Source organism: Schistocerca americana, chromosome 1 (genome assembly GCF_021461395.2).
Source record: "Schistocerca americana isolate TAMUIC-IGC-003095 chromosome 1, iqSchAmer2.1, whole genome shotgun sequence".
In the NCBI taxonomy this organism is placed as follows: domain Eukaryota; kingdom Metazoa; phylum Arthropoda; class Insecta; order Orthoptera; family Acrididae; genus Schistocerca; species Schistocerca americana.
The window spans coordinates 88,439,512-88,455,824 of NC_060119.1; the positions used below are offsets into that span (position 1 = coordinate 88,439,512).

General features: G+C 39.3%; 1 protein-coding gene across 1 annotated transcript in view; it reads right to left on the minus strand.

Moving 5' to 3' along the window:
• LOC124620497 (putative ammonium transporter 1) overlaps positions 1–16,313 on the minus strand; it is a 324,909-nt gene that overhangs the window by 48,352 nt on the left and 260,244 nt on the right. The window contains exon 9 of the mRNA XM_047147073.1: positions 3,510–3,636. Within this exon, the coding sequence (XP_047003029.1) occupies positions 3,510–3,636 (127 nt within the window). The remainder of the gene's footprint in view (positions 1–3,509; positions 3,637–16,313) is intronic.

Genomic DNA, 16,313 nt, shown 5'->3' on the forward strand with positions numbered 1-16,313 from the left:
TCCAGACCTCACGCCAGCCTGTGTGAGCTAAAACGCGTGGCTTTTGGCCTCCTTCTAGTAACACGGCGTTGGCTCTCCTGCCAACCAAAATAGTTGCAATGGCAATTAAACCAACTTTTTGAGCACTGGCTTCACCAGAACTGCTAGAAAAATGTCTGCATGGCAAAACACTTAACCCAAATGAAAATTTCAGTGCTCTTATTTGGAAGAGATGTCCAAAGATTGTGTTTGTTTCCAATTTGATAGTGAAGATTTCTGCTTTGGAAGCTGCAGCAGTGTTTAATGACAGAAATGTGGCATGCCTTTACATCCTCAGTAAGTTGGGCTTTACACCTAGAGTCTTCACTGAGCTGATACTGCACATCATCGATAAGCAGTGAATCATGAAGGCAGAGACTTCAGTAAAAAATATAGAAAAAATTGCTTGGTAAAGGAGCAGAGGAGCTAAAATACCTGCAGAGTATGATGAGGAAGAACTGAAATGTGGATATGGACAGTTTTAGCTAAGAAAGGATTAAAAAATTTTTAAAACATTTCATCCAAACTTGAAAACAATTTTTCTGGAACTTAAGATTTTCTCCTTTCAGAAACCATTGGAAATATTTCAGTGGAATTTGGTGCACATATTCTTTTATTTGGAAGCACTATTTGAGTGGAACAAAATTTTAATATAGACTTTATAAACAGTTTTATGGTTGTTAATATGTGGAAAATTTCTATGTAAAAGATGTTCAAATTAAAAAATCACAGAAAAATATAAATAATTTACCAAAAGGTTACTGCACTTAATTGAACATTTTTAGCGTAGATTACTTTACCATAGAAAAAATTTGCCAAATTTGCCTGAAAATAATGAAAAAGTGTACCTTAAAATGATAATGTAACTAACAATTCAAAATTCTCTCATAGCATTAAAATTTTATTAACAATTCTCTAAAAATTATTTATAGCATGTTGGATCTCTATACATAAGTGGGCAAAATTTCAGTGAGATTGAATAAAAGTTGACAGAGATATGGATTTACAAAGATGTCAGTGCAAGACTGCCACTGTCTCTCCTTAACTTCTAAGAAAATTAACTCATAAATAGATTTGACACATTTGTGTGTGTGTTTTTTGATCAATTTCACTCGAACTTGGTATGCATACCATTTATCCTCTGGAAAGAAGTACTGTGGGGGTAAGAACCATCTACTTTCCATAGGGGCGGGAGTGTGAGTGAAATGGGTTGGTAACATTTGACATCATGGCGGCCTCCAGAGCCAGGGTGTTTTGCAGGTAGCATCCAAAAGCACTACAGGCAGTATATGTGCAGATGGCTGAGAAAGGGGTTAGAAGAGGGACAGAGAGAATGGGGAAGAGATGGACAAAGAGAAAGGGGAAGAGGACAGAAGAAGTAGGAGAATAAGATGGACGGATTGAGGGGTAAGGAGAAGATGGACAGAAAGGAGAGGGGGAAGGAAATGGACAGGTGTGGTGGGAGGAGATGGACAGAGAGAGAGAGTTGGGGTGGGGAGAAGGACAGATATAGGTGACAGAATGAGACAGATGGAAAGAGGGGAAGGAGGAGATGGACAGAGAGAGGGGGAGGAGGAGTTGGACAGAAAGAGCGGGGAGGAGACAGAGATAGAGAGGGGAAGAGGAGATGAAAAGAGGAGGGGGAAGAGGAGATGGGAAGACAAAGAGATGAAGAGGAGTTGGAAAGAGAAAGGGGAAGAGTAGATGGACAGAGAGAAGGGGGAGAAGTAGGTTAACAGAGAGAGGGGGGAAATGAGAATGTAGAGAGAGGGATAGGGGAGAATTAGATGGATAATGTGGAGGGGGAAGAGGGGAAGGTGTAGGAGGCATGTGAAAGATGGAGAGGGGTGGTGGAGGGCAGGTAGAAAAGGAACTGATGTGAGAAGGCAGGAAGTGGAAGGAGATGGGTGAGACAGGTGCCTGGGGGACATATTGTGATGAGAGAGATGGATAAGGGATGGTTTGTGAGGAGACAGATGGCAGAGGTACAGGCTGTGAAGAGACAGGTGAAAGGGAGGCATGGTGTAAGGCAGCAATTGGAAGAGGGACAGGGTGTGATGAAGCAGATGGAAGAGAGGAGAGAGAAATAATTCATCTTTTTTTGTTCCTAATAGAAGACTCCAATACATAATTACCTAGGCAATGCTGGGTACTCAGCTAATGCGTTGTGTGTGTGTGTGTGTGTGTGTATATATAAGTGTAAAGTTGATGTGGGTGTGTGTGTATGTATCTACATCTACATCCATACTCTGCAAACCACCTGACGGTGTGCGGTGGAGGGTACCTTGAGTACCTCTATCGGTTCTCCCTTCTATTCCATTCTCGTATTGTTCGCGGAAAGAAGGATTGTCGGTATGCCTCTGTGTGGTCTCTAATCTCTCTGATTTTATCCTCATGGTCTCTTCGCGAGATATACGTAGGAGGGAGCAATATACTGCTTGACTCTTCAGTGAAGGTATGTTCTCGAAACTTCAAAAAGAGCACGTACCGAGCTACTGAGCTCCTGCAGAGTCTTCCACTGGAGTTTATCTATCATCTCCGTAATGCTTTCGCAATTACTAAAAGATCCTGTAACAAAGCGTGCTGTTCTCCGTTGGATCTTCTCTATCTCTTCTATCAACCCTATCTGGTACAGATCCCACACTGCAGAGCATTATTCAAGCAGTGGGCGTACAAGTGTACTGTAACCTATTTCCTTTGTTTTCGGATTACATTTCCTTAGGATGTATTTCCTTAGGTATGAATTTGCCACATCTCCTCCTAAACCACTGTATCGACTTCAGCCAAACTTGGTACAAGTACTACTTGTTGTTTGGAAAGAAGCACTGTGGGGATAAGTACTATATCCTCCCATTAGGATGGAAACAAAACGGGATGATGCAGGAGATGGACAGATAGAGGGAGGAGGAGGCAATTGACAGAGGAATGGACAAAAAGATGTTGGAGGTGGTGGACAAAGAGAGAAGGAACAGATGGACAGAGAAAAGGGAGTGAAAAATGGACAGTTCGATGGGTTGGCAGGGGGAGGGGGGAGGGAATGGTCAGAGAGAAGTGAGTGAAGAAGGAAAGGCACAAAGGGACAGGGGAAGGGATAAACAGATGGCCAGAGAATACGAGAGGAGGAGTTAGGCAGAGAGAGGAAGACAAAGAAGGGAATGGATGGGGGGGGGGGGCGAAGATGGACAAAGAGAGGGGGAGAAGCTTATGGACAGAGAGAAGGGGGAGAAGGGAGAGGTATAGGAGGCAGGTGAAAGATAGGGAAGGGTAATGCGCAGGTGGAAAATGAAGAGGGAGAGGATATGAGGCAGAAGGGAGAGATGGTGTGAGGAGGTAGGTAGGTGGAAGTGGGAGGAGGTGTGGGCAGGCAGGACCAGTTATATGGAGGCAGGAAGAAGAGAAACAGGTTGTTAGGATTTATATGTGCAAAGAGTGTGATATACATGTATGTGGATGAAGATATGGGTAAAAAGCTAGTATTAATATAAAATTACCTTGCAGCTCATCTTCAAGACTAACCCGGAAAATGCCAACACAACGCATTGTGCCAAACATTATCAAACTAAGGCAAACAGACCAGATGAAGATTGCTGTAGCTCCTGCTAGTTGATAGGCTACGGCCTGTAACAACAAATGAACAGAAATTATTTTCTATAAAAATATTTTACAAAATGGATTCCTTCTTTTTTCCATTAATAATTGTCTCAATAGTTTTTTGAGAAGAAGACAAAACATTATGCTTACATGAAATATAATTAACACTGATGTAATTATTGGAGTTATAGTGCTCATAATATCACAGACTGACATATACAGACTTACTGGTAAATACAGAATTTCTTGAGGTAGAAGCTGCTTGTATACAATTATTAAAAGTGTAAATTCAAAAAGATTTACAAAATTGCAAGGAGAAACATAACATTGTGCGAAACTCAAAATAATGAGAGATAAGCATTCCAATTTTGAAAGTAAACTTTGAAATGTAACAAATGAGCTTAAAATTCTTTAGAAGTTAGTAAAATACTGTTACAGATAATGCTGTATATTCCTCCATTTTAGAGTTTTAATCAAAATTAAACAATAATGCATTCCATGTAAAAGTCAACAACTGAAGTTTATAAGCAATAATTTAAATTTGTTTTGTGATAAGATCTATACAACCATCTGCTGGTGCATTCATCATATCCTCGATAGTGATATTGTTTGTGAACATATGTTTACATTTGACATTTGTGCAGATTTGTGATCAGTCTGCCTTGAATTATTCACATACATAACATTCAGTTAGCATAAGTTTTCCACGTGCATACAAGTAGTAGTGGGTGTTATGCTTAATGACAAATGGACATTCATTTTGTGAGCAGAAAAATGTAATTTTTTAAAGAAGAAATGCATGAAAATGTTGCAATGAATAACTAGTTTGAGTCCCAGATGCATGCTCCCCTGCTCTCCCATCCCGCCCACCCTGCAGGTGCTTATGGAATCTGAAATATCTTAACAAACCAGTTTCAACAAGAGAGCAATGTACCTCAAGGTTGTGTTTTAAATTTAATAACATTTGCAACTCCTACTAATAATATTACATGTAGCTCTCATTTTTGTTGTAAAATTATAATGACTGCAACATTTGAGGGATTTGAAATCAGAGTCTCACAGATCATTAAAAATTTTGAAGTATGTTAGTCACAAGGCTTATTGAGAAGACTGAAATTGTCTAGTCCAGTTCTATCAAACCTTTCTAAGATTAAAGGTGAATGATGGATGTCTGGTTTATGAGTCAGCCAGAGGAATATATTTAAAAATATTAGATGCTGTCCACCATGTGGGAATCAGTCGAACCATGAAGGTATTTACAACCAGCCCCTATGTTGAGACTTGTGGGCCACAACTCAATGACTGACAGCAACTCAGCAAATCCTCATGGACAAGCACAAAAAATGTATATATGTACCCATTCACTTGTATATCCCTCAGTTGCTCACCATCTTTTGAATGACTACTAAAACACATTGGAGAGCAATGAGATCTTTCACAAGGAACATTCTTTTAGAAATTTATGTGGCAGATATTGATGATTTATGCCAAGGTTGCAATAAAAATCTACTTTGGTTTTTTAAAGATACCCAGAATTACTTTAGAATTGACAGTTTTCAAAACAGAATGCACTCCAATGTTAATTTTGAAGTTATTTTAAGCACCAAAGTTGTATTGTTGTACTTGCCCATGGACTGAAATGTGAAGAACCCCTTGACTACTCAGTAGTCTTCTCCCACCACATCCTCTGGTTTCAACTTCTCAACAGTTCACAATATTTAGTGCTGTGCTACATGCAATGGTAAAGGCACTGGAGTGGATGATGTGTCACTGAGTGAACAAATTTCTCATGTGTTCTGATTCCTTCAATGCCCTACACCAATGCACACAGCAGAGAAAATAATCCAGCAGGTATAGCAGCTAAAGAAGCCTGCAGAGAATGTTATGTGGCACAATGTGCCATCCCCTTGCAGGATATAATCTTGGCATTCTCTCAAAGGTGCCTCACATACTGTCCTCTAGCATGGAAGGTGCTGTCTCCAACTGAAACTGAGCCACAGTGACTCATGTCACCTGTTGGGAAGGCAGATGTGCCCTGTGTCAGGGAGAAGCATATGCAAAAAGGTAGGAGGCAGGTAATTGTTAGTAGTTGAAACATACAGAGAATAATGTTCACCTTACAGAAACAGCATCAAGGAATATGAAGTTTCGCCTTGTGCAATTGGTGTGTATGCTTGGAAGTTTTATTTAACATGTTGAAGAGACTGTTCTGGCAACCTTGAAGAAACAGGGTGCAAAGAACTGCAGATTGTGTTGCACATACTTTCTCAGCTCTAAGCTCATACTTGCGTAGCTGCCAGTCTTGAGAAGAAGCTGTCTGTAATCATGTTGCAGTTATGGAGGGTGATCCAGCCACCCCATTTCCCATCTCTCCACAAAATTTTAAAAATTAGAAACTTTATTTTGGCATTTAAATGCTATATTTCAGGCATTTTCTGATCCTAAATAAAGAAGAGATATTTAGTTGGTCATATATATTTTTTTTTTTTAATTAAAATTAATCCAAATTATCATCTTCAATAAAGAAAACTATTTCATCCTCATCACTCACACTCCCAGTTAATGTGACAGGGGTATTTGCAGTTGATGATACCCTTGGCATATACATGTTTAATAGCGACTGCTGCCTCCTACATACATACATTCATTTCTACCTCATAGAAAGTGTCATACCTCTTTTTTTTTTTTTTTTTTTTTTTTTTTTTTTTTTTTTTTTTTTTTTTTTTTTTTTTTTTACTACCCTCTTGTACAGTGGCAGCCCATAACTTTCTGTTTTCTAGAGTCAGACAACAAATCCTGATGTCATTGTTGCTGTGGTATTGAGAGTTTTTATTCTTTTTAGGGAGTCATGCTTCTCTTTAATATTTCTACCATTTCAGAGGCACTCCTCTGCCTCATAGAGTGTGACAACAGGTTCATAAATTTGGCTTCTTGTCCATTCTGTTTTGTAAACGAATACATGTAAAGACAACACTAACAGAGCAAAAACATACATTACCGCTACTTAACAGCATTTAATGATGATCTATATTGACACAGTCATGAAACACAAATTCTAAGTTGCCAACGTGCTATCAACATGTTATGAGCACTGGTAATTTAGTTCTAGCCACAAACAATGTTGTAGAACATGGTTTGAATTCAGTTTAAACACACCTTTGGCAAGCTATGGGAGTGAAATCATTCATAGACAGGCTTACTGTGTACTGTGGAAGGAAGATATTATAACCTATAAAACATTTAAGTAGATGATTATTAGCAAAATGTAAACCATATCCTTTTTGATTTATTTTAAAACATCAAATTGTAAAATTTCTATTTTTATAATTTTTAGTAACTCCTTGTATCTCCATAATTAAATGATAAATCCATAACAGTTATGAACAATCCATAATAGTTGGCAGCCATGTTCTTGGATCATTCCAGTGATTGGTGAGGAGACTGAGATGGCCAACCCTGCTGAGAGAATCTTAACAAAGCTCACAGTCTGCAGTGTTGTCCCCAGAACTGATCATGGCCCTCCTGTTATGGCTCAAATAGAAAATGACAAGCTTTCTAGACTTGTGCCATAGTTCCGAGAAATGTAGAGTGCCCCTAAGTGGCTCAGGCTTGTACTACACATCAGAGGTGGGTACCAAGGTAGATGACTATGTGTGGGTGCACACAAGATTTTTTAAGGTAGATGATATCCCATTAAGCCCAGATAATGATGTGGGGCATTCAAAGAATTAGTGTTAAGACCCAAAGAAATATCTCTCACAGATGAGACTTTCAAAATCCTAGTGATTAACTGCCAAATTATTCACAACCAGGTGTTAGCTTTCAAAGAACTTCTAAGATCAAAGCTCATAGAATAGCCATTACGGTAAACTGGCTAAAGCCCAAAACTGGCAGCAACAACTTTTTTGAAATAAATCTCAGTGTATATCAAAACAATAAGTTAGTGGCAAATGAAGGTGATGTATTTGTTACAGTACTCAACAGTTTTAAATCCACTGAGACAGCAACTGAACCTGCATGTAATGTTATTTGGGCAATAGTGAGTATTAGAGGTGGAGGTCGGCATATTATTATAACTGGATCCTTCCATCATCCTCTAGGCTCATATCCAGATGTAACAAAATACTTCAGAGAAAATCTCAGTTTGCTCATACAGTAGAAATTTAAAGAACATTAGAAGTTAAACATTTAAAAAACTTACCAAATATAGCAATCAGCTAACCTCACTAAAGTGACAAACCAACAATAATGCAACAGTAGTTCCAAAAAATATATTACAAAATACACAACTATTTACAACCATGTCTATAAGCTGATACATGTTCATTTTTGTACTGCTTTAAAGAAGTCAGTTTGATTTTATTTGATAGATAATTTCAAGTATTTTCTTTTGTGAGTATTGTTTTATGTTCATCATGTGTAACAACTGAATTTTGGTTGGGTTCACTTATCTCTCCATCCATGTTACCACTTTGTTTATATTATCCGATATTTCTTGTGTAATGGGAATATCTTCTGTGCTTTCTTCTTCTACTTATTCATCATCATCTTTGTTCACTTCACCACTTTCATTTCATGTAGCATCAATAATGTCTGTGTTATCTGTGATGTCCAAAATTGGTTTCTTGTTGTTGATAACTGCCCTGCAGTTCAAGTCTTCATCAGTGTCCACCCCAGAATATCATGGCCTACAGCACTTTCACTGCTGTTGAAACTTGTGTCACTACATTCTACATCTGTTGCATTTTATTCAACACAACACTTGCTCCAGTAATTTCTAATAACAGCTAGACAGATGCTTTGAGATGCCAGCCTACTGAGTACCCAGTAGTTTTCAGATTTACAGATTTCAAAAACATTCCATTTCTTCATCTGAAGTTGGCATTAAATACTTGTGTGATGATCTGATTCTGTGGGTGAATTAATGCTGATGTTTCTTTCGGGAAAACAAAATTTTTATTTTTCACATATTTTGACTGCAACCCATCACCATGTGCACAAGGCCAACAGCGATCAAAGATTATTAGAGCTCTTCTCTTCACTCAAGTGATTGCAGGTACTTTTTTATTAATGGAACAAACTTTTCTTAAAATCTTTTTATGAGGATATCACATGTCATCTAAGCATTCTTTGAATGCATGTATTTGAACTGTAATGATGACATGTTTACGTGCTTCAATACTTTGGGTCCTACTTTTGCCTACGCAAGGATGTTTATTTGTGTCAAAAGAAGGGTATTTTTGTTTTCATCTATTTTGAAACATGTCTTATTTCCTGAGTTTTTCACATTAAGAGTTCTGGTTGGAAGCAGTGGACAATAAAGTGATGTTTCAGCACAATTATATACTTGATGATCATTTAAATTTTCATCTACCATTACTTCGTGTACAATTTCAGAAAGCTGTGAAGTGGTACTTCTTCACTTTGTTTTATTAAAAACCGCCTACAAACTCATTCATCAAGTTCACTGTTTTTTCTACTTTTCCTTCTTTTTCTGTCCATTCCTACAGCACTTTCAACTGTATTAAACTTATAAGTTTATTGTCTTCTTTCAACCATGCCCTGATTGTCACTTCAGTTACACTACACCCATGTGCTAAACTTTATTTTGTATCACCATCCTTCTCTTGATAAATAGATTTTAGTTTATCAGTCTCTGAATATGCTTTTTGTTTTTGGGACATCATAACAAGTACAGATAAATCTAGACTCTGAATCAATAGTGCATGGTGAGCATTATGGCTGTGCTCACTTTGATTGTCATCAAACATTGTTATATAGTCATTTTATTGATGTGTCACAATATTAACCATGAGACGTATCCAAGTTGTAACTTATTCACCTATCTTCTAATTTTGTAGTGTTTTCTTCTATCAGTTAGTTGAAAACTAAAAAATACAATGCCTCTATGAAAACAAATTCTCATCAGTGGCAGCTAGCCAGGTTACAAGGCATGCCCATTCACTCCGTAACTTGCATCCACCTGCTTGGCCCAATGAGTTGGCAAGTTCAGTGATGCTGTGTCCTGTAAAACTCACCTGCTTCACTTTCACTGTGAATGCTCTGACAATGCAGTCCTTCTGGGAAGAAGGAAGGAAGGTTGGGTTTAACATCCTATTAACATCGAGAGCATTAGAGTCGGAGCACATGCTCAGACAGTGTCAGGGATGGGGAAGGAAATCAGCCATGCCCTTTCAAAGGAAACATCCCAGCATTTTCCTGGAATGATTTAGGGAAATCACAGAAAACCTAAATGTGGATGGCTGGATGTGGGTTTGAACTATCATCCTCCTGAATGCGAGGCTGTGTGCTAACCATTGTGCTGCCTTCCTCAGTAGTCCTTCTGGTGACACATTCAACACATTCATACACTTTTAATGAAATGATAGGCCAGGGAAGATATTTGATGACCAGAAAATAACTATCAAGCTTTTCTGGTGAAAGGGAATTACATTTTTGAGATCCTGTGTCCTCCAATTATGCTCATATACAAATGTATCACATTCATAAACAAAGTGGAAAGTGCAAAACAACAGAATTGAAGGAATCAACAATGTAAGAAACGACAGGCATAATTAAAAGACTCTTACCTAAAGTTTTCAGCTACTATTTTCATCAGTAGAAGAGAGGCAACACCATTCATACACACGAGCAAGCACACCTCATGCACACATGACCACCAACTCAAGTGCACCTGGCTGCAACTTAGCGTGTCTTCTTTATGGTAAATAGCAATTTGTCTTTTCCTACATTGTTGACATTCCTACCTGGAGTTTTCATTGTTTGAATTCAAGAAATCTCTTTGGGAGCCCTTCTTTCAGAGTAATCACCTTCCCAATGTATTCTTTACAAACCTGTGACACCAGTGGGAGGTACAATACTGGGATGATAATTATTCACACACATTTAATGATACCTGGATAAAATACTCTACCACACAGGAATTTATACACCAATACATCAAAATACTGCTTGAAATCATTCACAAAATGATTCTCCACTCCTATTACATTTACCAACTGAATCATGGCCATAAGGCCATCCATGATTATCTAAAATAATATTGAGAATAAAAGTCTTGTCAAGCCAGAAATCAGCATATATACAATGTAGAAAATGCATAACACAAATGCCGACTTTAATGCAATTTAGTTACCAGGAAATAAATTGCATTAAAGTCTGGATTTGTGTTATGTATTATCTACAACACCGAGAATATCTGTAGCATGATAGATAGCACAGTCCTACTCACCATTGCAGTGGAAAGCAATGATGGAGTGGAGTGGCATAAGCTTTGTTCATTTGATCTAACCATATTTAAGTCTGTAACTACCGTCATCATTCAAAAGAAAACTTTTGATCTATCAAAGTCACTTCCTGTGCAGTAGTACATATTTCACTTAGCAACATAAAATAAACTACTAATTGAGCTTATTGCTCCACTGAGACATCACCAACACCAGTGACATGACCTGTGCTCATCCAGCTGTTGTCACAGTCTGTCGCAAACAATGGGTATCACTCCACTCAAACTGCGTCTTACTTTTTGGTTTCACCAGCAGTGTCTCCATATGCCAACGTTCTACAAGGTTTGAGAATCTACTTTTGCTCCTCCCAAAGACACTTCTTCTATACATGTCAGCACCCTCACTGCTCATTTCTCCTCTTGACTTTTGGAACAGTGGCAAACACATATATCCTGCACTCCCATGAATTCTCCTTATCCACGAGCTTCAAAATTGCTTATAAATCAAACCACAAGTCCAATTTATATGTGGATTGTATCAATTAATTGAAAACCTTCTATTACATATTTTCCAACTTTGTACACAGTAATTCATTCTTCATCTTAACTTATATTATTATATATTGTTACATTCAGGAATGTGTGTGGGCAGGAAAAAATATCAGTGCCATAATAATAATAACAATAATAATAATAATGAGATAAAGTTGAGTTTAGTTACCCCTATCCCTTCAGTTATTGTTTCAGGACTTGGATTTAACATGGGTTAATGATAATACAGAAAAGAAATGCAGACTGTAATAAGGCTTTTACACCACACTATAACTGGTCTCATGGTATATCGAACAATGGTATATTGAACTTTTACTGTATGTACATTTCCTAATCATACTGTTACCACTGGAGGTGATGTAAATCATCTAACACTTGACTGGGAGTTTAATAAAACATCCTACGCAATATTAAATGCCTTTTCTGAAAACTATGAGGCAGCCATTTTCCATTCTGTGGCAAGCATTACTTGTTGACAACACTGGACTGCTTCACTCACTGACTTGAGTGAATGCCCATAGCTAACACCGCCATTGTGTCCATCAACACCACCATCATCAACACCTGAGTGACAAACTTTGCCTGCTCTAATCACGTCATAACAGATTGTGGCCACCAGGTGACTACACATTATGCACACACGTTACGTGACTTTGTGGTATGCAGTTACACAAGACTACCAGTTACCACTCAGTGTCCTAAGGGCATAGTTGAGCAGCTCCATAGGACACTAAAGGCCTCTCTAACTTGCTGTGACAATGCCTGGACTGAAGCACTCCCACTGGTACAGCTCAGCCTGTGAGTAACTCTGAACAATGAGACTGGTACTTCATCTGCCAACATTGTCTATGAACAAGTACCACCACCACATAACACCTATGCCCATCACTGACAGAATGTCTATGCATCCAAATGTCTGGCCTCTGACCGCATGTACCGGCATGGCACAGCAATGGCAAAGTCTTCGTACAAGCAGATCTGCAGTGCTGTACTCATGTTATGTTCAGCACCAATGTGGTACAGCCACCACACTGGCCAACCAACTGGGACCACACTATGCAGTCACCCGTGGCAAGAGAACAGTCCACATTGAGTACAACGGCAAGCCAACTAAAGGTTCAACTGACAGATTCTGGCCAGCTTACATACTGACTGCTTCCAGAGCAGTTTATTTTTTTCACTGAGTGGAAGATGACCCATCAACAGATGACATTTCCTCCAGCAGTGGTCAGGATAATGCTCTAGCAGAGCCCACACCCCTAGTTGCCAGCGACAAGTGGAAGCCACCAGTCACAAGGCACCTCAGCCTCATTCCACCTTGCCCATCCAGTTGGTGCAGTTGCCTGGACTGCTCCCACTGGAAGCATCCAGACAACCAGCCCCACACCCACTGACAGACTACATTACACAGGCTGTTCACCAGGTCCAATTCAAATGCCCATGCTGTCCTGCCATGAGACACAGACTGCATGCATCCTGCCTTGGTACAGGATTAGAATCTGGTATGCCAGTTGCCATCTTGAGACTCTGTTTTCTCAGTGGGTCACATCATCAATGGATCATCTCCAATCGAGCTCTAAAAATCACCTTCTGCATCAAGGACTATGAGTCTGTCATAGCTCCTGGCTCCTGGACCCATGTCCGCACCCACGTGGCTCTGCTGCATTGGGCATTGAGGCCAGATCAGCTTCTGCAGTGGTTTCCCTGATCTCTCTCTTGAGCTTTGGACATAGCCCTCTGTGGTGCTGGGCTTGTTCTTCACTGTTGTGGGATATGCGTTTGAGTTGTGATGCCATTTATGTTGTTTTCTTGCACCTGTGACAGACCTGGTATCCCACAGGTCGAATGGAAAGTCACTTGCTTTTCTGTGGAACATAAGTCTGTCATTACCTCGTAGTCATGCAATCAGGTGGTGCACTTATAACACTGGGGAGTGTACAGCCTCCGGGACCAGTATTTGAGTTGTGCAACAAAGTGTGAATTATTAATTCTAACAGCATTCATCCCGGCCACACAATTTCAAGTGCATTGACATTTACAAACAGAACTCAGTTGTCAGCTGGCTGTGTAATAATTTATGATGAATAAATGTAAATTTAACAGACATTCTCCTTCTCAATTTCTGTCGTGTTACTGTCACAATAGCCTCTTTCCGGAACATAGTATGACTAGTTCATCACATAACTGACCTGTAAGTGGGGATCTCAATCTTCTCTGCTTCAGCTGCTCAAGACAGTTAGGTCAAAAGCCCAGTCACAGTGGAAATTTATGGTGCCATATTGGCTCATCTCATCTCATCAACAAGGATACGGTATTTCATCTGAGCACAGCCTGGAACCCTGCATTGGCTGCTATTAAATCATGACATGAAAATCAAGATTCTTCGATAACAGGCCCATCATAACATTGGTCTAGTACGGCTGTTGGTGAGTAACATCTGGCCGCACTGTTGGCAAACGCTGCATACAGCGCACGCACTGGAGAGTGGCTCTGCGATTTTCGGCAGAGGGAGTTTGAATATAGCACCATCTAACTGCAAATCATTGTGCATGCATGATTTTCGTGTCTGCGCATTCTTCGTACGCATGTGCTAGAAATGGGGCATCGACGTGCAGATACCGTCAGTCATACCTAGCCACCAGCAAGGTTGAACCACCTGAAGATGTCGGACAGTTGCTCCAAGAAAATATTGTGGAATTTGCACAATGTGATCTGGTGACAAACCCGTGAAGACTATTTACAACTATTATTTTCATAATATTGTTATATTATCGAAATATCTATCACAAAATCCAAAGAAAATTCTAGACAAGTGTTAAGGATGGTAGTGCCACATGATCACATGATTTGGTGTCCATACACTTATGAATGACACATGAACCAAAATTGAGGATAGCAAATCAAAAGCAGAAGTACTGATTCAATTTTCAAATGTTACTTTAAAAGTGAGGAAGAGCAAGGAGTTCTGCCCCAGTGTAATTCTGGAACTACTAAAAAGCTGAGTGTGTGTGTGTGTATATATATATATATATATATATATATATATATATATCTAAAAAGAAAGATGATGAAACTTACCAAACAAAAGCGCTGGCAGGTCGATAGACACACAAACAAACACAAACATACACACAAAATTCTAGCTTTCGCAACCAATGGTTGCCTCGTCAGGAAAGAGGGAAGGAGAAGGAAAGACAAAAGGATATGGGTTTTAAGGGAGAGGGTAAGGAGTCATTCCAATCCCGGGAGCGGAAAGACTTACCTTAGGGGGAAAAAAGGGAAAAAAGGACAGGTATACACTCGCACACACACACATATCCATCCACACATACACAGACACAAGCAGACATTTGTAAAGGCAAAGAGAAACTCTTTGCCTTTACAAATGTCTGCTTGTGTCTGTGTATGTGTGGATGGATATGTGTGTGTGTGCGAGTGTATACCTGTCCTTTTTTCCCTTTTTTCCCCCTAAGGTAAGTCTTTCCGCTCCCGGGATTGGAATGACTCCTTACCCTCTCCCTTAAAACCCATATCCTTTTGTCTTTCCTTCTCCTTCCCTCTTTCCTGACGAGGCAACCATTGGTTGCGAAAGCTAGAATTTTGTGTGTATGTTTGTGTTTGTTTGTGTGTCTATCGACCTGCCAGCGCTTTTGTTTGGTAAGTTTCATCATCTTTCTTTTTAGATATATTTTTCCCACGTGGAATGTTTCCCTCTATTATATTCATATATATATATATATATATATATATATATATATATATATATATATATATATATATATAAAAAAAAAACAAAGATGAGGTGACTTACCGACGAAAGCGCTGGCAGGTCGATAGACACACAAACAAACACAAACATACACACAAAATTCAAGCTTTCGCAACAAACTGTTGCCTCATCAGGAAAGAGGGAAGGAGAGGGAAAGACGAAAGGAAGTGGGTTTTAAGGGAGAGGGTAAGGAGTCATTCCAATCCCGGGAGCGGAAAGACTTACCTTAGGGGGAAAAAAGGACAGGTATACACTCGCACACACACACACACACATATCCATCCACACATACAGACACAAGCAGATATAGCCCCTCCCTTAACCATAATGTATCATAGATCCCTTGAACAAGAGGCTCTGTGCCCATTGGCTAGAAGAAAGTATAGGTCACACTTGCCTAGCACAAGAAAGGGAGGAAAAGTGATCTACAAAACTACCATCTAGTATCAGTAACATTCAGATGTTGTAGAATGTAAGAATTCTCAATTAAAACACAATGAAATATACTGAACAGAATGAACATTGCTATAACAATGAACATGGATTACAAAAACATATCTGTACTGAAACCCAACTCTCAGTTTTCTCACATGACATCCTGAAAGCCATGGAGCAAAGCCTGTCCTATCCTTGTAAACATATTTACCTGTTCCATGTGTATGTATTTTTGAGCTTTTTACTTTCATTATATTTCAAAGACAAATCCTGGGGAGATGACCTGTGGGTGAATAAATAAATAAGGCAATCAAGTGAAGGCATCATTTCTTGTCATTAGAAAAATGTTTGACTTAGTACCACACCAACACTTATTAATGAAAACAAAGGTATGCCCAATGAAGGGGAGGACAGGTTGCCTGCCCCTCCCCCCCCCCAACCTCCCCCCCCCCCCACACACACACACAAAGAAAATTACACAAACCACGCCTGGATCTACATCTTCATATTCATATACACTCTGCAAGCCACCATACAGAGCTCATATTCTGCCACTGATATTTAGTGATGTGAACCATGGCTCTTTAGTGCAGGTGACCTTTTTCCATATTTCAGTCACTGAATGGCAGTTCCTATGCCCTTGCTCTGTGGGAGGAGTGCTCTCCCATGTTCACACTGAGAGCTAAAAGCTTCTGTATGTAG